This window comes from Euprymna scolopes, chromosome 6 (assembly GCF_053919585.1).
Source record: "Euprymna scolopes isolate OS-2025 chromosome 6, ASM5391958v1, whole genome shotgun sequence".
NCBI lineage: Eukaryota > Metazoa > Mollusca > Cephalopoda > Sepiida > Sepiolidae > Euprymna > Euprymna scolopes.
The window spans coordinates 16,136,938-16,161,423 of record NC_136487.1 but is presented as its reverse complement, the minus strand read 5'-3'; the positions used below and the strand labels follow the sequence as shown (position 1 = coordinate 16,161,423).

The 24,486-nt window shown below is 35.1% G+C and overlaps 1 protein-coding gene across 1 annotated transcript; it reads left to right on the top strand.

The window, feature by feature from the left end:
• Positions 1-23,622, top strand: LOC145277456 (uncharacterized). The gene is made up of 5 exons (XM_080128818.1): positions 1-210; positions 4,474-5,365; positions 11,655-11,859; positions 16,377-16,585; positions 22,762-23,622. Exons 1-5 carry the CDS (start codon positions 1-3, stop codon positions 23,346-23,348), a joined length of 2,103 nt encoding a protein of 700 aa, XP_079984944.1. The 3' UTR covers positions 23,349-23,622.
• Positions 23,623-24,486: the final 864 nt, after the last annotated feature.

Genomic DNA, 24,486 nt, shown 5'->3' with positions numbered 1-24,486 from the left:
ATGCGGAGTTATCTCCCGTACATTTTTACCGATCTTTCGTTTTTAAAGTCATGTTTATCTATTCACAATGGTGGAAACCGCGATGCTTATTTCCTACATTTGTTTATGATTAGCGTTCTTTTCTTTGTCATTCTTTCCCATTTCTCAGCCTGTATCATGGAACACCTCGATTCAATAGCCACTGATGTTTTGCATCAGTTTAAATCAAAGGTAAGGATTTTAATACAAAAATATTGAGTTTAAAATGTCTTTAAGTGTTCCCCGTCGTTCACCGTGTTATGATTTCGAACGATTTTTTAATGTGCAGGTACCTCTGGTAGTTTTATCTCGCGAGTATATTTATGAAATCTATTTGAAGTTAAGTTCATGTTTTATTAAATGTATGATTCTTTATTTATATCATCGGATCTAATGTATTTCACGTTAAAATCACTACATTTTTTATTTTTTATTTTTATTTTTTTACTAATTTTTTTTAAACTTCGTTTTTATTTAAAATTCACACGTGACATACGTAAGCGTAAAATAACATTATCTTCATTTAATTTTCTTATTTTGTTCTAGCTGGGGATGGGGCGTTCTACCGGATGTCAGACACTCACCCGCTATCTCGTACATTCCAGCTGAGACTTATTTTTAAGATTCTAACCTTCCCTTAAAATGCAATAAGTTTGTATCTTGCACTTGGTTCACCGGGTATAGTTACCAAGTAGTTTTTGAAATTCTTTTTCATGAGTCTGGTTGCTCCTATAATTACTGGAATGATAAAAATCTTCCTATGTTTTTAATTTCTGTTCATGCATAATACATAGTATTTCGTTATCTTTTCCATCCCAGGGCATCATTGGGAACATTAGCTTCTAAGGTTGCTTCTTTTTCTTTCTTATCCCATATCACTATGTCAGATTTAATAACTCTGTTTTCTAGGTACGTCGTACCTGTAGTCATAGTGGATTGTGTGACTTATTTCCAACTGTTCTTTCTGGTAAACATGTTCCCATGACTTGCTGCTGCATTCGATGTTCACCGATGTTAAGTGAACTAAAAGCATGCATTCCTTAAAGCATACAATTTTGGAAAGTACAGTATAGTTAACATTAAGAAGGTTCGTAAGCAAAAATAAAAAAATTAAAACAAATAATTTATAGCAAACGCAGCACTAGCAGCATTCGGGCATTTTTTTTTCTTTTTTTTTTTTATTATTACATTTTCACCCCAAACAAGGCACATTGCCACTTTGGTGTAGGGGGCTACTATCAGGGGCAACAACTACTGGGGTACTATGTTGGGATTTGGGCAGCAAGATGTCGGTTCACGTTTTTAATAATAATCAGTAAAACAAAAAGGAATGAAAAAGTAAATATGCAACAAATAAATGTTACCAAAGGCAAGATAAGTTACTCTTCTGCCTACTCGGATAAGTTTTGTGTTTTAACATTTTTTTTCTTACTTTAAAATAAAAGTAGTATCAAGTACGAGAAAAAAAAAAAAAAAATGACGGTCTCCTTACAGTCATGTCGAGCCTATTATATGATTTTATGATGGTTTTTATTGAGTGGGGAGGGTGATACTCGGACCTAGGGTTAGTGGTAGAATAAGTACTTTTTTTTTTTTTTTTTTTTTTTTTTTTTTTTTTTTTTTACTATTTTTTTCATTATAAAGCTAATTGAAGTTAATCAAGCCATCATCTCAGCGGCCATTTTGGTTTTATTTCGTCGCATCGAGACACGAACATCAAACTAGAATCCCGAAGAAGTAAAATTGTTTCGACGAGAACATAAATATGTTAAAATTATACTAGACATATGTTACATCCCAGATTTTGAGATCAAACAAAGCAAAGTTAGTTAAAAGCGAACATTACATAGGATTATCATAGTAGTCCTCAATGTCAAAGCACTTGTCTAGCTACAACCATTACCAACATTTCCCCCACTCTATTTGTTCCTAAATCTAAACGTAAATTCAATAAACAAAACTTCTTTCCTAGAACTGCCGCCTATGGAACTCTGTTTCACTGGTTTGCTTTCTAGCTGACTACAATATGGTCGTCTTCAAGTCAAATGTAAACAAGTTTTTATTGAACCAGTCCCTTCTTACCCCAATTTCCACCACCAACAATCATTACGCTGTTGTCTCAGTGATCACTGTTCACTCATCAACTCTTATCTTCGAGTGGTCTTTGGGACTTGATAAACAGTGACTTCCTTGTAAAAAAAAAAAAAAAAAAAAAAAAAAAAGCATACTCCTTATTTCGCCACATCCTTGAAATCAAAAATCAAAATCCCACCACTTATCACAAATTTGAGCCAGTCTGTCAGGAGCGAAATGCCAGTATCAACCCTTATTTGGCCAATCCATATCTTTTGTAGTCGTCCTTTTGATCTAACTTTAATAGGATAATCTTTATATGCATTTTTCCCATAGCTGGAATCTGATTGCTCCAAACAAGTGATTTTTTTTTATTTTATTTATTTTTTTCAGTGATTCTCCAGATTAACCTTTATATGCAATGTTGCTCATAAAAAGAAAATAGCACAGAAAATTTCATGTACTTACTTGTTAGGTTAAATATTATACCAATTCATTTTTGTTTTTATAAAATCAAATTTTATCAATGGAAACTGTCGCTAACCATTTTCAGCCTTATCAAGGTCAATGGCCAAGGGACATAACTTCAACTTTAATTCAAGCAAAGGAAAAGTTAACAAAGTCACCCTCATAACTTGTTAAGAACGGCTTCTTAATTTGCACGAGGATTAATTTTATTTAAAAATAAAAAACAACAGCAAAAATACTTGATGAATTTGTAAATTGTGGTGTGTAGTCGATTTTAAACCTAACAGCTAAGTACAGTTTTTGTGCGATTTTCCTTTTTAAATGTAGGGGTTAATCTGGAAAAGTATTAATTTTTCTTTTTCAAACAATATTGTTGATGGATCTATAAGTTGGAGGGTAATATTTGTGATAATACATTGTATGGTATTCAATTTTGTATAAACATCTATATTGTACTTTTCATTTTAATTCAAGAAATAATAATAATTTACTTAAACGAGTGTTAGTGGTTGTTTTCTAATAAAAGAATTTACTTAAAAAACAATGGAAAATTCTGTGTCAAAGACGTTTGGTGCAAACAAATATTTTCCAGGATATTTTTTATGATATACAAGGAAAAACAGGTGTGAACAAAACTATATACAACAAGGTTTTTTGAATTTTTAAGATGAACATGGATTATTTGTATTTGGTTTCTTCAGACTTCTACTGTTTTCATGTCGTTTTCACTGTTTCGGTTGATGTAGCCTCCAACCTTCTTCAGTTCTATAAGGACTCATGGCATAATGGTAAAGTGGTTGATAAAATTCAGTTGTAAAGGTTCAATTCTCAGTGAAAACGACACCCGCGGTACAAATGTGAATTACTTAGGACTTCTGCCCAGTCATGGCTAAAGAAACGATGGCATAAAATAAAGGGTTCTGTTGATATGGATAGAATAAAGGGTTCTGGTCGAAATTCCATGCAAATTCCCGAGTTTGCCAGGATACACTTGAATGATGTCAGAGGTTACATTGACCGAAATGTTGTGGGAATAACATGCCCCAAGTGAAATGAATGGCTCATACCTTGGAGAACCTCCATGTTTTGACAAGCTTCTGAGACTGACTTTCACTCCCGATCTGAAATGGAACACATGCATCAAATTTGTTGCCAAGATTGCTGGAAAAATGGTGGATCACTCTACTGCTCCAGTAGGTATTTCACTGCCGATGCAATCCTCTCTGTTAGAGCCAAGTATGCCCTAAAATGGAGTACTGTTGCCACATCTGGGCAAGAGCTGCTTGGTGTGCCCTATTCAGCCTTGATAGAGTTCAAAACTAGTTCTGAAACTCAGTAGGTGATGCCCTTTTTTCTTTCCTTCAACCTCTTTTACACAGAAGAAACGTTGACAGCCTGTCTCTGCTCTATCATTATTTTCATGGCAAGTGCTCAACTGAACTCCAATCTATGGTTCCCCCTTGCCAAACTTTCACAAAAATCACTTAATTAGCTACAACCACTATATATGATTTTTCCCACTCTGACTGTGCCTAAATCTTAATGCAGATTCCATGAACAAAGCTTCTTTCTCATAACTTCCTGCAGTTGAATACAACATAGTAGCCTTCAAATCCAATGTAAACAAGTTCTTGTTGAGCCGTTTCCATAAATAATCAAATTCTACCCAATTTACACCATTAACGATTACTACACATTCATTAACCCTTATCCTCGAGTGGCCTCCGGGTCTTGATAAGTAGTGACTCCCAAGTTAAAAAAAACAAAAAAACACTCAAGATGAGAACAGTAATCTGAAGAATCTAAATAATACAAATAATCAATCCTCATCTAAAAAATTCCAAAACAATTGATGTAATTATTAAGATTATAATGGCATCTTTTCATAATCAGATTTTTATTAATTCTTTTCAGATAAAAGAAGCCATCTGCCTGTTTAACACAATGCCAGACTGTATGAAACTCGAAGCTGTACACTTTTGGAAATATATTTCTACGAGAATAAAATTTTCCCCGACTGATCAGCCTCCTTCAGATGAAGACGTACGTGTGGTTGAACTTGAACCTGTAGAGGAAGTGGTCTCATCGCAGGTGGATTGTCAGATCTCAGATGGACAAGTTTCTGATACAGATACCCCAGGTCTGATAGCCCTGGCGGAAAAACTGAGAGTAGTTTGCTCTGAGAAGAACTCTGTAGACTGTAATGGCAGTGTATTGTCGAACGATGAGGAAGATGTCACGGAGACCATGTTCTGCTATTCTGACATTGATATTGTGACCTGTGACAGAATTAACGACAAGCAGGAAATAAAGCTACCTACAACCATTTATGCTAAAAAAGATTTGTCTGATGATGTAAACGACTGTGATGATGATGAAGATGATGCTAAGAAAGACGAGCAGCAGAAAACTGACGAAGTTGGAGTGCCGGCACTGGTAAAAGAAGAAACTGTTTTAGATATTTCTGAAATGAAGGAAATCGCAAAGACAAACTTTCAGGTGCAAACGGGGAACAACTCTGTACTCCGGAAGAGTAAACAAATTCGAATCCGGAAGGACAAAACGGATTTGTACTTTGATTTAGAGCTGCCTGAAGGAGACGGTCCTGTTCGTCTGGTAAATAGCAATGCAACTGATCTCAACGAAACAGTTTGTGTTGACACTTTTAATATCATCTCAAATGAGGTGAAAGCGTCGATACATCCACAGCGCAAGGCCAAGAGAAAATCCCGATCTCGTAATTCTCCCGAGTCGTATACTTGTGAAATATGCGGCTTAGAACTGGCGTACATGGATGCACTTATCGGTAAGTTGATCTCTTTTTTTACCTGACTTGCAAAGAAACTTGGTGTTGAAGTCTGACTGGGAAGCTATCAGAGATCTTATCAGAGACGCCCCATGGGGAAATATTTTTTCTCTTCCTGCTGAACAGTGTGCAACCGAGACCACTGAATGGTTCAAAACTGCAATCGAAGCGCATGTTCCCATGCGGAAATTCTATAGCAAGCCCCACTCTCCCCAATGGTTTACTTCGACTTGCGCAACTGCCATTGCTCAAAGGCAGCGTGCATTCCGCAGGTTTAATCGACATAAGTCCAGTTCAAACAGACAGAAGTACATAGAAGCTAGAAGTAACGTTAAGAAAGAAATAGCGACAGCTAAGACGGAATTTACGGAAACCACGAAAAAACGCATCGAAGCACAAAAACTAGGAACTCGTGACTTCTGGAAAATCTACAACAGTGTAGTAAATAATGGGCAATCAACAATTCCCCCACTAACCAACAATCACGAGGTTCTTTGCTCAGCAACCGAGAAGGCTAACATGCTTGCCAGTCGGTTTGCCTCAAACTCCACACTGGACCCTCTAAACCACCCCCTACCTCAATTTCCTATGCGGACAGACGTCACGCTAGACGACCTGAAAATCACCCCTGCTCAGGTGCATGCTATCATAAAAAACCTTGACACTTCCAAAGCATGTGGACCCGACCTCATCCCAGCTGTGCTATTAAAAAAGTGCTCAGCCGAAGTAGCTCCAGTTCTCTCCAAACTCTACAACAAATGCCTTAATGAATCTTGCTTTCCGAGCTGTTGGAAAACTGCTTCTGTAGTACCAGTATTCAAGAATTCTGGCGAAAGAACTGACCCATTAAATTATCGCCCTATTAGCCTCCTCCCACTTTTTGCCAAAATATTTGAGACCTTAATTAACCATGCTCTAGTCCAGCACCTTACAGATGCTAAACTTCTGACCGACCGTCAATATGGATTTAGACAAGCCCGTTCCACGGCAGACATCCTCACTGTAATCTCTGAACGCATATACCATTCACTGGACAAAGCGGGAGAGGGAAGAGCGGTAGCTCTAGATATATCTAAAGCTTTTGACAGGGTATGGCATGAGGGTCTCCTCAGGAAGATTAGATCTTACGGTATCACTGGTAGAATACTTAACGTAATTAAATCCTTCTTAGATAAGAGAAAAATCCAGGTTGTCCTCGACGGTCGTACATCTAAACAATATGATATAAATGCGGGAGTGCCCCAAGGATCTATCCTGGGACCTCTGCTGTTCCTGATATTCATAAATGACCTCCCCGACAAGATTGCCTCTGAGATGGGGATATATGCTGATGACACCACACTCTATAGCAGGCACGACAGGAAAACAAACGAACATATATCTAAAGTAATGGCAGAAACACTAGAGGATGACCTCCAATCAGTAGTGGAATGGGGACAAAAATGGATGGTAACGTTCAATGCCACCAAGACAAAACTGGTTTCATTCAATAATTACAAGAAACCTTCTCTACCACCTATAGCAATGGCCAACGACTCTTTATCTGAGAGTACGTCTCTCAAGCTCCTTGGCCTAACGTCCACTGGAAACATGAGTTGGAACAGTTACATCGAGGGCATTGCCAGGGCTGCTGCAAGGAAGGTGGGCTCTCTCTACCGTGCTAGAAAACTTTTAACACCCGAAAGTATCCTGTACCTCTATAAGGCCACTATTCGCCCATGTATGGAGTATTGCTGTCATATTTGGGCCGGTGCATCGGCTACTAGTCTCTCGCTCCTTGACAGGGTTCAAAAGAGAGTCGCAAATCTGATAGGCCCTAAACTGACATCAAAACTTCAGCCTCTGTCCCATCGACGAAACGTTGCATCCCTCTGCCTGTTCTACAAGTACTATAATGGTGAATGCTCTGAAGAACTGCAAGCACTTGTGCCCCCACGACGTGAACACCCTCGACAGACCCGACAAGCTGCAAAATCCCACCCCCACACTGTAGAGATCCCTAGATGTAAAAGATCCTTCTACTCCAGTAGTTTCTTCCCCAGAACTGCTAGACTTTGGAATTCCATTCCGGGTCACTGCTTCCCCAACTGTACTGACATGCATAAGTTCAAGTGCAACGTGAACCAACATCTCGCTGCCCTAATCCCTACATAGTACCCCAGTAGATGTTTCCCCTGATAGTAGCCCCCTACACCAAAGTGGCAATGTGCCTTGTTTGGGGTGAAAATGTAATAAAAAAAATTTAAAAAAAAAAAAAAGTTAAGCAATGATGAGCCTGGCTGATAAGTAGTGACTCCCAAGTTTATGCATGCCCCTTCTTCTTCTTCTTCGTCGTCGTCGTCGTCGCCGCCGCCACCGCAGCAGCAGCAGCATTCATCCTAGACAGGTTGAACCATCTAGATGGTGATTATTTGGCACAGTATAGGGTGGTGGGACAACATTACTGTAAAAAAAAAAAGTTAAGTGCTTCATTCCTTCTGCTAGTCTGTGGGAGACGTCAAAAACCCACTTCAGGCCTCCAATCATGGAAATCGGATGGCTGATGTAATATGGAAGCAATCATGAATAATTCTGTTTGTGGTTTCGTATCTCGTTGTGCCGGACAGGAGATCCCTTTTGGTACAATGGTTGGGAGAATCGCCTAGTATAGGTACTGCTCGGACAGAAAGAAACTGCAACCTACAGTCTGTAAAATTGTAAAGAAATCTATTGCAATACATGAAAACACTTTTGAGAAACAGCATGAATGGGGTTGTGAATGAAGAGCAACAATGAATTCATGAATGCCTCTAGGAAGAGAGATAGATTGCTAGTCATAGCCATCAATGCTTGTAACAGGCAGGACACCACTCGAAGTTTATGCATGCCCCTTTGTTGTTGTTGTATCACATTCACCCTAGACAGGTTGAACCAGCTTCCTCCAAAGGGGGAAATATCAAAAGAATATAAATTTGCAGGTGGTCCCCAGTTACCTGTAATGTTTGGTCAGGAACCCAATATCTTCAGACAGCTTAATCTGTTAGCACTAGATGTCCTAACAGGTATTACCACTTTGGACCAAAGTGAACCAGTAACTAAAGGGCAACTCCACATTCCCCACAGACCCCAAATAGAGCCTCACCACTGGATGTCTTTTAAAATCATACCCAGGAAAAATGCATGCTTTTTAAGCAGTATCGGTACAGTATCTGGGTATGTCAATTTCCATGTTTGTCTTCCTCCTTCTATCACATTATAACTATAGTAGAAAGAAAAATATTTGTAAAATTTTGTGGTGGTGGTGGGGGGAATACACTTCTTAGTATTTAACATTTGAATAATACTGGGCACAATGCCATTATTATTCATCTTTGAAGTATTTTCTTTTTTAAATTTTAACTCATTATTAAAGAAGAAAATGTGTCACTACAAAGGGAAATCAAGAAACACTTTGAAAATAATTTTTTTTGTCCTTTACTCTAATTAGATGTTTAAAACCCATAAAAAGGGGGAGAAACGAAGGAGGGGGGCAGAGAGTTAACAAAAAAAAACTCTACTTAGGCATCTTTTGGCTGTCACTTTTCATAGTGGTTGTTGGCATCAAGAGGAAAAACTGGTTAAAACGTGCTCAAAAGACCATAAATAACTAATAAGGATAAATTAAAAAAAAAATTGTAGTATGTGGCAGAAGAAAAATAAAAAGAAACAGTAGAAGACATTCTCAACGAACGCCCATAAGTTCTAAATTATGAGTGGCTCTTTTTGCTTACACAGAGACGGTTGATGTAAAGTAATAGCAGTTGCCTCAAAAACTTTTCTTAGTATTTGCATGAGAGAGTAAGTAACTATGATGAATGTATTTATGTTTTTATTTGTAAAAGAAACGTGTTTTTAAGCAAAAAAAAAAAATAATAATTTGCTTTGAACAAATGACAGATTCCCCTTGTGTTTTTTTTTTTTTTTTTTTTGATTATCAAAAAAAAAAAAAGGGTCACTTAGTTTCAAAATAAAAATATTTCTATAATATTTTTTAATCATGTTAATTTCTTTTAAAATTATAAAACACATATCCAATAACAAAAAGGGGTACAACTTTACTATAGTGTGTTATTCGACCCAATCGGATATTTTTGAACCAAGGCATTTGAGGGAAAAACATTATTACGTACTTGCGTGTCATGTCGAAATTAGTATGAATTTCAAAAATTACGAAAAATGGTCCTGTAAAAAATGTGCTAGAGCTAATTTTCAGAAAAAGGTGTGAAGTATATCGAGAAGAAGCAAGATGGCCGACCTGCAAGATAGTGTCATTGGATTCTGTGCAAAGCAACTTAAAATTGTAGAATGCAGTTATCTCCCTCTGATTTAAAGCATCTAAACCGTTAGTTTACAATGAAAAGTATCAACTTCTAAAAATTCTGTTTTTACTCATAATTATTTTTCTACTGGACCATTTTTCGTAATTTTTGGAATTTATACTAATTTCAGCATAACACGTAAATACATGTTTTTCTCTGAAATGCATTTTTTCAAAGAGACACTATAGTAAAGTTACACCCAAAAAAGACTTGCATGAGATTCAAACTCATCTATTGCTAAACTGTAAAAAATCTGCCTTACTAATGTATCCTCTGCCTATTCTTTTGTTTTTGTCGATCACGTGTTCCTATTTGTGTATAAACAAAGTACAAAAACACCATATTTTTTAATACCGGGTGGTCACTAGAAAAGTAGAACATATGTTGAACAGTAATTTATTTTTTTATGTCATTTTTTTTCTTTTGAAATTTTCCATTTTGGCAAGTAGCAGCTGCTTCACAACTTTCTAGTTTCAAAGTTGATTCTCAAACTGATGCATTGTAATTTTTGAAAAAAAAAAATGTGGCCCTTGGAAAGGGTCATAAAGAAAAACTCAAACAATAAGTTAAAGTAAAAAAGAATATATTGAACAAGAAAGTGAATACAAAGAAAACATTGTCTGAATTTTCTGATTGTTAATTAGACAGTCTATAGTTTTGTGTTGGGTCACGATAATTTCCCACCAGAGTATTAAACTTTTTTTAATTTTTATTTTTTATAATGATTTGATGAGTGCATTACTAATAAATGGGTAAGTTCCCATAGCAGTAGCACGGCTGGGCATTTTGTCAGTTCCAAAGTTGGATTTTCATTTTTGAAAAGAATACTCATCTTTTGAAAGTTATTTTTTTTTTTCTGCCTCCGTCCATAATTCAATAGTGTTGTCTCACTACGTTTTGGCTGCTTGCATAGGATTGAAACCGCTATGTTCAGACAGTGCTTACCTGGAACGGTTGAAACTTAACACCTCTAGTACTGTGCCACAGTCTCCAAAGGGTGATTAAGGTATGATTTTATGGTCTTATAAATCCAATTTTATGTTCTTATCTGGGCTTCCATTGTTAAGTTCGTACTAAATAGTATTATTTTTTTAATTAATTAATTTTTAATTAATTTAATTTTTTGGGAATCCTTTGAGATGAAGCTTCATAATTTGTGCATTCATTCTTTTTGCGGACTCTTATCCTCATCTTCATAGGTGTTGTTGTTTTCACCACGTTTCGACCAACTCCTCCCCTGGCCTTATTAAAGTGATTAACTACTAATTGAAATGGTATAAATTATGAAAACTAATTTAGTAGAAGATGTACTAGATATATTTTTAATAAAAAATCGTCCACAATTACGTTCTGTTAAAAAATAATGGATTCTTTATTTAAAAGTCAAGGGAGATAAGTCAGTTTATCATTAAATTGATTCTTTGATTTTAATTAACTTAAATTAACGGTTTGTCATTTTTTAACAGAATATAATTGTGAATGATTTTTTTTTAATTAAAAATACATCTTCTATGAGATAATTTATCATAATTTTTTAACTTATACTAATTTCGACATGACATGTAAGTACATAATATTTTTACCTGAAATGTGTTAATTTAAAAGATTACCAATCTACACAAACACTAATTAGCCAAATTTGGTAATCTTTATTTCAAACTCAAGTTCTACATAAAGATATCGAAGTTTCAACAAAATATACATGAAGAAAGTAGACACTTACATAAGTGAAAAGTTTGTTAATATTACATTTAAAACCAAGATGAGAATAGTAGTTCAAATAATCGCAAAAATGTCAAAATATCTTCTAGCACGTCTTTTGCAGAATCATTTTTGTTTTTTTTAAATTTATATGAATGTCAACATGATACACAAATATGTAATGTTTTCACCTGAAATATCACTAATCTACATAAACACCATAAGTTATTGTTTTTTCATTTTATTTTTAGTTCATCGAAGTCAACACAGTGGCGATAAACCTTATACATGTTCAATTTGTGGTCGTGGTTTTGCTGCAAAAGGAAATAAAGTTCGACATGAAAAAACGCACTCGGGTGAAAAACCTTATGAATGTCACGAATGTCAAAAACGATTCACGGCAAAAAAATCGCTTAAAGTTCATATGAGAAGTCATACTGGTGAACGACCATACAAGTGAGTCTTTTTTTTCGTTTAAATTATTCATCATCACTTTCAATTCTACTTTTTTTGTTTTATGGAAAAATAAATTGTTTTATATTTTTTTGTTTTTCATCTTCGTTAATTTAAAATATTCATCTCAACATCATGTTAAATTGGATATTATGATGCTGAATCAAAATCACAACAACAAGTTACTATCAATCCAATCTTTGTTGTGATTTTGTGAAAACTAATATATATATATATATATATATATATATCATTTTTATACATACAATTATGGAGGTTGGGATTCTTGCATTTCCTCAATTTTTTCCCCCTAGCAATCCCAGGACACAAGTCTTGCTAATAAAATTAAGTAAAACATAATTAAATAAAATGTCCAATATAATAAATACAAATCTGCATTAATCAAAATATCATATTTAAGTGTATTTTACAACCGGGCAATGCTGGTGGCCTGCTAGTCATTTAATAAAACATTATATAACATTATTCACCTTTCTAAATCTTTAAAATTAAGCTTATGTAATAATGTTTTCAAAGATGTGAACAAATTTTTTAAGTAAAACGTTATTTTAGTTGTTCATGGATGTTTGATGCATATACTGACCCAATCTGATTGTAGAAAAATCCCTAATACAAAATTAATAGACTTATTGGATGCTTTGCAAAATTTTACTCCAGAAAGTTGTAGATTTTGGTCTATAGAATTGTTTTCACTTGCATCTCTGGACAGACAAACGCCAAAAATATAGTACATATTTCAACTATAATTTTTGAATTCTTCAAATTATAAACAAATAATTGAAAAGCATTTCACAAATGTTAAAAAACAATATTTTCTTAAGTATTTATAAACTTGTGAAAAATATCTTTCATGAACCTTACTTTTGGATTAAGATAAAACAATGTAATCTATGTAAATATTTAGGTTTCAATAAAACGTTTTCAAATTTAGGTTTATCTTAAGTATAAGACAGTATTAAATGAGCTAAAAGCGGTTTATATGCCGTCAAACAAAGCAAATAAAACTAAGTAGGACAGCCTCTGGAGTGAATGTGGTATTGTGGTGACGGATATTTCCCGTTAAGAGTAGGATAAACAATTTTAAGTTTTTAAGACAAAAAATGACCAACGCCACCCATTATCCCCACACTTTTGATTGGCTTTGTGCCTAATTTGTTCTTGTATTTTTTTTATATTTTGTGCAAATAAGTATTTCAAAGTGTAGTACCTGTTCTGATACTACACTTTATATTTTCTGTCTTCAGTCAGTAAAAAGGAATTCTTCTAGACATTTTTTTTTTTTTTTTTTTTTCAAGCCATTGCTCAAAGGCAGCATGCGTACCGCAGATTCAACTGACATAAGTGCAATTCAAACAGACAGAAGTATATAGAAGCTAGAAGTAATTCTAAGAGAGAAATAGCGACAGCTAAGACAGAATACACTGAAACCACCAGAAAACGCATCAAAGCACAGAAATTAAGAACGTATGATTTTTGGAAAATCTACAACAGTGTAAATGATGGGCAGTCAACGATTCCCCTACTATCAAACAATCATGAGGTTGTTTGCACGGCAACCGAGAAGGCTAACCTGCTCGCCAGTCGGTTTGCCTCAAACTCCACATTGGACCCGGCACACCACTCCCTCCCTGACTTTCCTTTACAAACAGACGCTACACTAGATGATTTGAAAATCACCCCTTCTCAGGTACATGGTATCATAAAAAATCTAGATACCTCAAAAGCATGTCAACCCGACCTCATCCCAGCTGTGCTATTAAAAAAATGCTCCGCTGAGGTTGCTCCAGTCCTCTCCAAGCTTTACAACAAATGCCTTAACGAATCTTGCTTTCTTAACTGCTGGAAAAGCATTTCTGTGGTACCAGTCTTCAAGAATTCTGGCGAAAGAACTGACCTATTAAATTATCGCTCCATTAGCCTTCTTCCGCTTTTCGCCAAAATATTTGAGTCCTTAATTAATCAAGTTCTTGTTCATCACCTTATAGCTGCTAAACTCCTGACCAACGATCAATATGGATTATACTGTTCACTGGACAAAACAAGGGAGGGTAGAATGGTAGCCCTCAATATATCTAAGGCTTTTCACAGGTTATGGCACGATGGTCTTCTAAGGAAAATCAGATCATATGGTATCACTGGAAGAATACATAATGTAATTAAATCCTTCTTAAGAGAAAAATCCAGGTTGTCCTCAATGGTCGTATATCTAAACAATATGATATAAATACGGGAGTACCTTGGGAGTCTATCCTCGGACCTTTATTATTCCTGATATTCATAAATTACCTCCCTGATAAAATTGTTTCTGAGATAGGTATATATGCTGATGACACCACTTTCTATAACAGGCACGAGGGGGAAAACAAATGAACGAATGAAGGAAATGGCAGAAACACAAAAGGATGACCTCCAATCTGTAGTGGAATGGGGGCAAAAATGGATAGTCACATTCACTGCTGTCAAGACTAAGCTTGTTTCCTTCAATAACTACAAGAAACCGTCACTACTACCAATAGCAATGGCCAAGAACACATTACCCGAAAGTACTTCCTTTAAACTCCTCGGCGTAATGTTTACATGGAACATGAACTGGAATAGATACATTGAGAGCCTTGCCAAGGATGTTGCGAAGAAGATGGGCTCTCCCTACCATGCTAAAAGGCTACTTACGCCTGAAAGTATCCTGTACCTCTATAAGGTCACCATTTGCCCATGTATGGAGTTCTGTTGTCACATTTGGACTGGTGCATTGGCTACTTGTCTCTCACTCCTGCACAGGGTTCAAAAGAGAGTCGCCAACTTGATAGGTTCTGAACTGTCATCTAAGCTTCAGCCTCTGTCCCATCGACGAAATGTTGCATCCCTCTACCTGTTCTACAAGTACTTTAATGGTGAATGCTCTGACGAACTGCAAGCACTTGTACCCTCTCGACGTGAATACCCCTGATAAACCCGACAACCAGCTAAATCCCACCCCTTCATAGTAGAGATCCCTAGGAGTAAGAAAGCCTTCTACTCCAATAGTTTCTTCCCCAGAACTGCTAGACTTTGGAACTCCCTTCCAGGATTCTGCTTTCCCAACTGTACTGACATGCAGAAGTTCATGTGTAATATGAACAGACATCTTACTACTCATCTCCCTTCATAATACCCCTGCAACTTATATAGTAGCCCCCTACTTCAAAGTGGCATTGTGCCTTATTTGGGGTGAAAATTGAAGAAAAGAAAAATCCATCATGCCCCTTTTGGGGAAGCTGAATTTTTCCCACATTAAAAACTGACCTTGTGTCTAACTCTGTCTTTCTGGGAAGGCAACTAAATAAGAACCTTGATTGGGGAAGAATATCTCTAATAATAACTTAAAGTAGGCTTTATTTTTATTAGCCTACTAACTCTTGCTTCCCTTATTTTGTCTTTTAGTCCTCATATTCCATAAGCGATATTTTTGACAAAGGAGGAAGAATTGTTGTTTTCTGAGTCAAAATCTATCCAACACTTATTCTTCACTAGTTTTTAACCTTGGAGTAGTATTTTATTTTACTTTTTACTTTATTATTTTAGCTCCTTACATCAAGTGGTTTCATGCCTTGTCTGGAACAATTTGCATTAAAAAAAATATTTTTAAATAAACAAAGTTATAATTTTGCAAATAATTGTGGAAATAGATAGAAAAAGATAAAGTTTAAACTTAACAAAAGTTTATTCTCTTTGTTTTGTGTTTCTTAGAGGAAGTTTCCAACGATTATCACATAGGCTCTGAATTTCACTAACTCATCCACAAATTACTATTTACAGTGTTGACTCGGAATAACAAAAATTGAAAAACTGAATTTCAGCAAAAAGCAACATTATTTACTTATTTGTTGAAATTAGTAACAAAGTACTTCATTACATAAAACATTTACTTTCATGATCCAATGATCTGTCATTATTATTTTGAAATGCACCTTAAACAAGGGAAGTAACTCATTGTTTGGAATCTTATTTAAATAAAACTTTCGATTAGTTTGAAAGATATTTTCATTAATAATTTTTGTTTTACATTATTTTTTGTAATTTTTGGATATGTTACTAATTTCAGCATAAATAATTAAGTAGATAAGATTACTTTTAGTTGAAATTCAATTTTTCAATATTATTATTCTGAACAAGCACCTATTCCCCTACCAAACATTTAATTTTGTTTGATCAATCAAGCCTTTATATCTCTAGACTCTGCTACCTCTTTACTATTAAATGGCTCGTCATGTTAAATTTATGGTAAATTCTGTCCAGTATTTTTGGAGGCTGTATATTTTTGTTAGTAGTACTGTAGATAAAAGCAGTCGGGTTAGTTTTACCCCCCCCCCCCTCGCTGACATTTCAAGGATGCTTCATGGCATTCTGTCAATTTTGACCCCCAGACAAAAGGTGCTCATTTTTAAATGACTCCCAGACAAAAGGTATTCATTTGTAATAAAGATTTTTTTTTTATTTTAAACTTTTATTTTTTTTCGTAGGTGTAAAATTTGTGGCCGAGGTTTTGCCCAAACAGGAATTTTGCAAACTCACATCTATCTTCACACTGGTCACAAAGGTCACATATGTGACACATGTGGCAAGGCATTCCGACAGAAATCTCAACTTCGATTGCACCAAAAACGACATTTAAACCAACGGTCGATTCAATGTCCAGAGCCAGATTGTGAAGCCACGTTTTTCACGAATAGTGAGTACAAATGATATTTAAAACTTTTTTTTTTTTAAAATTATTTTGTGCTTTGTATAGCAAATAAAGGCACAAACTGGAAAAGTCAACAGCATTCAAGGACAATCTGGGCTGTTATAATTAAATCTCCTTTCATCAAAAAGGTAACAAATCAGAAGTATTTCATAAAATCTAGACAGAACTCATTTTTTATGGGACTTTTAAAAATTTTAAATCTTCTCGTATTGTTTTATACTTTGAAGCACTTTTTACAACAATACTTTGCTTTGATAATCAGATTTGATTTGCTCCAGAATTTCCCCCGAAACTTAATCCTATTTCTAATCATCTCTGATTACTCATCTGCCATTCTTAGAATTATTTCTGGATTTCATGGAATACTTTGGATTTATCACTTTTCTGATGAAGGGGAATTCAATTATAACAACCTGGATTACCCGTTAATGCTGTCAACTTCTCTAGAAACATGTGTGAAACTTATTTTGTTTTGTAATTTTCATTAAATCATAAAATATTATCATGATTTTAATATTTTATTTATTGATATTGAAATTTTGTAAATATTTACTTTTTGAATATTAAATTTGAACTTTTTTTCTTTTATTGAAAAAAATTTTTTTTTTTAAACTGATTCCTATTTGACTCGATCTGAACTGTATAAATTAATTATTTTGTTAATTGTATAAATTTATTTTAACTAGGTATAGTCAATAGGTAAAGGAAGTCATAGGTATAGTAATATAATAGTAGATGTGTGTTTATATATATATATATATATATATATATATATATATATATATATATATATATATATATATAAGTTATAAAATATATATGGCGATTAAGCTACACTGAATATTCCGCGTTTTATCCACTCTAGGATTCTTCAGGCTTATGCAAGATTTTTGTGGTTGTCTCGCGTTTTTATATACACACCCTCTATTGAGTTTTTTGTTAGCCAATCAGCTTTCTAGTATCCACCGCATCCTTCCTAATCAGCCAATGAGCAGGCACTTACAGGACAAAGGCCCATTTGACCTCTGGCTGACCCATTCCTTTATTTTTGCTATTTAGCGTAGATATCTAGTGAAGTAGTTATATATATATATATATATATATATATACTATTATATAAAAGTCACTTTCTGTGTGAGTTCCTTCCTCATAGGTTCTGAAACGGCTGAGACTATTTTTTGCAAATTTCACACAAAGGTAATTTATATTTGTGGTAGTGTTCTTATGTTTTGTACAGAAATTCATTCGATAAGTATCGAAAAAATCTGATCCTAAAAATAGTCTTTCTTTCTAAAGATAAAAATTCGTTTTATTATATTTTCACCCCAAACAAGGCACAGTGCCACTTTGATGTAGGGGGCTACTATCACGGATATTAGTTGCAGGGATACTATGTAGGGAGTTGAGCAGTAAGATGTCTGTTCACATTACACTTGAACTAATGCATGTCAGTACAGTTGGGGAAGCAGGAACCTGGAAGGGAGTCCCAAAGCCTAGAAGTTATGGGGAAGAAACTATTAGAGTATAAAGCTTTCTGACATCTGGGGATCTCTGCTGTGTATCGGTTGAACTTTGCTGCTTGTTGGGTTTGTCGGGGGTATTTGTGTTGGGGGGGGGGGTCATCGGCGCATCCACCATTAAAATACTTGTGTAACAGGTAGAGGGATGCAACATTTCGTCGATGGGACAGAGGCTGAAGCTTAGATGGCAGTTCAGGACCTATCAGGTTGGTGACTCTCTTTTGAACCCTGTCCAGGAGCGAGAAACTAGTAGCAGATGCACCAGCCCAAATGTGACAACAATACTCCATACATGGGCGAATGGTGGCTTTGTAGAGGTACAGGATACTTTCAGGCGTAAGTAACTTTCTAGCACAGTAGAGAAAGCGCACCTTCTTCGCCAATGCTTTTGATGTATATGTTCCAACTCCTGTTCCCTGTGAACATTTAAGTCGAGAAGTTTGAACGAAGTACTTTCAGGTAATATATCGCTAGCCATAACTATTAGTGGTTGAGAAGGTTTCTGGTAATTATTAAAGGAAACGAACTTAGTTTTGGCAGCATTGAATGTTACCATCCATTTTTGACCCGATTACACTACAGACTGGAGGCCTTCCTCTAGCCTTGGGTATGTGTTTATTCGTTTTCTCTTCATTAATCAGAAGTAACTTTTCCAGGGCATTCATCGTCAAACCCAAATATCAACTGGCATGATATTGTAAATAAACACAGATGGAATTTGATGAATGACATTATCACTATTATTTTTATATATATACTAGCATTTCAGCCCGGCGTTGCCTGGGTGTTTGGAGGTGTATGCTGAGCAAAAAAAAAAAAGGTAAATTTTTTTAATTTGACCCCTATTATGACCCCTTAATATTTATTGTTTTGCGCTCAAATCAAGTTAAGTAAGATCCATGTCCAAGGAACCTATATCTAGAATTTCAAGTGTTTAGACCCCAAATTGTCAGGAATTTGGTAGAGTTTGGAAAGGTCAAATCATTGATCTTTGACCCCTTAACAGCCAAATTTCTGGCCGAAACCCGATCACAAAGAGTTTCCCAAATCTCAGTACCCTGTATATCAAATTTCGAGTCTGTAGACTAAAAATTGACAGAGTTATTGCGTAGGGAAATGTACACAGACAGGTTCACTTTTATAGATATATAGATGTATTTTTTTTTTTTTTTTTCGAATTAGTCCATCGGGCAAATTATTCCTCATAATATATAATATTCAATAAAGGATTGATTTTAAAAAATCTTTATAACTTTTTTCTTTTTATATAGGAGTCACCACTTATCAAGACCCAGAGACCATTCAAGGATAACGGTTAAAGAGTGTACAGTAGTCAATGGGATAATATCATAGGAATCGTTAGTGGAAATTTGGTAAATTGGATTACTTAAGAGGACGGCTCATCAAGAACTTGTTTACATTGGACTTGAAGATGACTATATTGTAATTAGTTGAAAAGCAGGCAAACGGAAGACAGTTCCACAGGTGTACAGTTCTAAGAAAGAAGCTTTGTTCATGGAATCTACGTTTAGGTTTAGGCACAGATAAAAAGTGGAGGAAATTATTGATAGTGGTTTTAGCTAGACAAGTCTTTCTTGTGAAAGTTTGGCGAGAGGAGACCATAGATTGGAGCTCAGCCGAGCACTTGCCATGAAAATAACGATAAAGCAGAGACAGACTTGAAAGGTCTCTCCTGTGAGAAAGAGGTTGCAGAAAAGGGAAAAGGGCATACCCTACTAGGCTACAAAGTCTATTCTAAACTCTGTCAAGGCAGGATAAGCAGCTCCTGCCCAGATGTGGCAACAGTACTCCATCCTTGGATGACCTGGCTCTTACATAGGTAGAGAATTGCATCAGCAGTGAGATATCTACTGGATTGATAGGATCCCACCATTTTTCTAGTGACCTTGGCAACAGATTTGATGTACGTGTTCCATTTCAGCTCAGAAGTAAAGGTCAAGCCCAGAAGCCCGTCAAAACATAGAGCCTCCCCAAGACGAGAGCCATTCATTTCAATTGATGCCAGATGAGGATCAGAGCGTTGAAGATGTAAATATAGCTTGGTTTTAGATGTATTAAAAGTAACTTACCACTTCTTTCCCCATTCTACCACATGCTCAAGATTAGAAGAGACGTTGCGAGCCTATCTCTGCTTTATCATTATTTGCATGGCATCAGAGAGAACTTGGTCATTTATGTGCTGCCATAGATGGTAGTGTCGTCAGCATAAATGTATACGAATGATTTAAGGATGTGATTTAGAAGATCATTGATGTAGATCAGCAAGAGAGTTGGACCCAGGATGGACCCTTGAAGGACTCCAGCATTAATACTGTGAACTTTTGATTTCTGCCCATCAACCACTACTCTTATGAACCTATCAGAGAGAAATGATTTGATAACTGAGAAGACATTTCCAACATACCATAGCTGGAAATCTTGTGAAATAGACCTTTACGCGATACCCTATCAAAGACTTTTGCAATTTTTTTAATTCATCACTTGCCTGAAGACAACTCATGGAAGTCGGTTAAAAACGTTCGCGACTATGGCAAATTTCTTTTTACACTCTAGCAGAACGTTCGAACATTGGCCCGCCAAATGGAAAAAAACCAGATCGCAAGAGAAACAAGCAGAAATTATTTTTGCTGTTCAATGAAATCTGCATAAGAGAAAAAATGCTGCCAAAATATACTAATCAATAGATACACAGATGTATATGTTCTTTAAAGATACCAAGTTTCAACTCCCAGTGTTGGCATATACGAATATAACACTAACAACAAATCTTAAATTTAAAAAAAAAAAATGTGCGTTCAAGTTGTGAGTCATCCCTGCAACCTCTTTCCCACAGAAGAGACATTGCGAGCCTGTCTCTGCTTTATTATTATTTTCATGACAAGTACTTGCCTGAGCTCCAATTTATGGTCCCCACCTTGCCAAACTTTCACGGAAAACACTCATATAGCTCAAACCACTATCGATTTTCCCCTACTCTTTATCTGCACCTAAACCTAAACATAAACATAAATTCCATGAATGATTTTTTCTTAGAACTGCACGCCTGTGGAACTCTCTTCCATTTGCCTGCTTTCCAGCTTACTATAATTTGGTCATCTTCAAGTCCAATGTAAACAAATTCTTGATGAGCCATCCTCTGAAGTAACCCAATTTACCAAATTTCCACTACTACCAATTACTACGATATTGTTCCATTGACTGCTGTACACTCATTAACCCTTATCCTCGAGTGGCCTCCGGGCCTTGATAAGTGGTGACTCCTATGTATGAAAACAAAAAGGCTCAATTGTAGAACATAAGACTGCAGATGCTGGTGTCATGAGTTCAATCCTAACCCATGCTGATGATGGCTGAAAGCTAGAAACATGCATGTCCATGTCTTTTATGCACATAATAATATTTAATAATAAAAACATAAATAAAAATAGGTCCCAACAAAATAAAGGGCAACTCATATATATATATATACTAGCAGTTCAGCCCGGCTTTGCTCGGGCCCTATGTACTGTTCATAATTTTATGTGCATATGTATTTATATATATTTAAAAAGTTTGATTCCTGTCCAGGTAACCTACATCTAAAATTTCAAGTGTTTAGATCCAAAATTAGTGGAGAAGTTTGGTAAAGTCTGCAAAGGACAACTCTTTTAACTTTGACCTCTTGGCAGGCAAATTTTCAGCCAAAAACGGATTAAAACGCTTGCCCTATGTCTGAATACACTTTATGTAAAATTTCAAATGTTTAGACCAAAATTTGGTAGAGACCACAGAGGTAAAAAAATTTTTTAACGTAGACCCCAATTTGGACCTCTTAACATTTATTGTTTTGGGCTCAAATCAAATTAAAAAGTTTGATCCATGTCCAAGTAACCTACATCTAAAATTCCAAATGTTTAGACCCAAAATTGGCAGAGGAGTTTGGTGGAGTCTTCAAAGGTCAAATCATTGAACTTTAACCCATTGACAGCTAAATTTCTGGCCGAAAACTGATTAAAAAGATTTTCCCAACTCCCAATACTCTTTATGTCAAATCTCAAGTCTGTAGACTGAAAATTGACAGAGTAGTTTGGTAGGAAAATGTACACACACAGACAATTTCACTTTTCTAGATATACAGATATAACAAAAAAAAATGCTTATAGCTTTTTTTAAAAAAATGCTAAGAAATTAAACAGATAACCGCCCTTTGAAGTTAATATAGCAAAAAAAACCAAAAAAACGCCAACAACAAATCTATATATCTATAAAAGTGAAAATGTGTGTATGTCTGTCTGTCTACAATGTTTTTTTTTTTTAATAATTCAATATTTCAAACACCCTGCATTCTTCGTTGGGAATGACTAGAGTAAAGGAAAATTACTCTAGTCATTCCTGATGAAGACTGTAGGGTGTTTGAAATATTGAATTATAATAATAAAAAAATTATTAAAGAGATAGTTTTTTTGGGTTTTTTTTTCCCTGTTTCAACTATCACACACTCATAATTATCAAAATATAACTCTAGAAGCATACGATGAATACAAAAATAATCGATAGATTGCCATGATTCATATGTTTTGAATTTTCTTTGTTTAAAATTGATTTAAAAAATTTTTTTTTATATCTTTTCTTTCATCATAGGTGATCTTCGCCGACACAAATTGAAACATTCTGGTGCCCGTCCATTTTCTTGCAATTTATGTCCGAAAACGTTTACGCGCCTGCAATATTTGAAAGAGCATCTTAACCAGCACTCTGGCGTCAAGCCTTACACATGCAAATTGTGCGATATTTCCTTCTATGATATGTCAAATTACTATCGGCATGTGCGTCGACACAAACCAGAGTCTGAAGATAATGCAGCAAGTGCCGCCATGGCTGAAACAACCGAAACCACACCGACTGTGATCGAAGAAGTAGAAATGACAGTGAATGACGATCCTAATGGTGGCGTTATGACGTACATTGTGACGCCTGCCGACGTCACTGAGGAAGAACAGAAAGCCTTTGAACAACAAGCAGTTGTGGCAGCCGCTGCTGCTGCCGAAACCCACCTTGCAACCATTCCAACTGGACAAGAAGATGACACGACTGCAGAAGTGTATCAGATTACTGTTGACCCCAGCCTTATAACACGAGACGAGCAGGTGGTCACAACTGTGGACTTTTCGGCTATTAACCTGTTGGCCAATGCAACAACACAAGAATATTTGAGTACAACTTCATGAAGCATTCTGTGTTTTCTATAACCCCTCCCCCCCAAAAATCCCTCTCCTCCTCTAAATTAACAAAGAACAATTAGAGTAGCTACTAAGTGCCTGGAGGAAACCTGCTAGATAAGTAGTGGGTTTATGATCTGCAATTTTGGACAATACTCTTAATCGCAGTGTTTCTTTCCAGTTTATCCCGGAGGTATTATTTTTTTATTTTAGAATAAGTGGGACGATATTTAGAAATGGATTTTCACTTGAAGTGCAATTTTTTTTTTTTTTTTTTTTTTTTTTTTTCAAGAAAGTCATCTACAAATTTAATTAAATTGATTCCTTTGACCTTCATACGGTCAAAGAATATATTGTGATCATCAGTTTTAATTATAAAGAGTTTATTTAACCACTTAAGATTGGCATTTAAAAAAAAATTTTTTTTTTTTTTTTTTGCAGGATACAGAAATTTCTATGAGACCATTTTTCCCTTTGATTGTGATTAAATTCCTAAGTGGTTAAATATTTGCTCTTAATCGTTGGCAAAAATTGGTATTTCTCTTTCACTGAATTGGGACAACTTTTAGTTCCAATTTAGAATTAACCTAACTAAAAAACAAAAATACAAAAAAATCTTTGTTGTACATACTCATCACAATGAAAATGTCATATTTTAAAAATCATATAAATTAATCAAGTAGCTTCTTTTTTTTTTTTTTTTTATAAAGAATATCATTTTTTTGAGTGATTGATGTGAAATCCTCAACTACGTAACTATGAATTGTTTTTGAGTTATCTCCCTTAAATTCTTGACATTTATTTTCTTGTGCTTCTATCTTATACAAATGAAAAAATATTTAATTTCAAGTAAAAAAAATGGTGCATACGTAATTGTCATTTCACAAATAGTAACATATCCAAAAATTATGGAAATCAATGAATTAGAAAAATAATTATTAATGAAAAACTGTTTTTGATAAAGTTTATATGGGGGATAAATTTTGTCTGACATTTTGAATTACATTTGTCACATGGTGTAAACCACAGAACTTAATTATCTCTTATGTTAACTTATTTCTTTGTTTAGTAAGAATAATATGGTGGTTTTGCTTCCTTTTACAAATTTCTTTTTTTGTATTATTAATTTTTCCACCGTATCGTTTTT

Coding starts and splice junctions, on each gene's coding strand:
- LOC145277456 (XM_080128818.1), top strand. CDS start 1: ATGCGGAGTTATCTCCCGTACATTTTTACCGATCTTTCGTTTTTAAAG. Junction 211..4,473: donor TGCATCAGTTTAAATCAAAG/GTAAGGATTTTA, acceptor AATTCTTTTCAG/ATAAAAGAAGCCATCTGCCT. Junction 11,860..16,376: donor ACTGGTGAACGACCATACAA/GTGAGTCTTTTT, acceptor TTTTTTTCGTAG/GTGTAAAATTTGTGGCCGAG.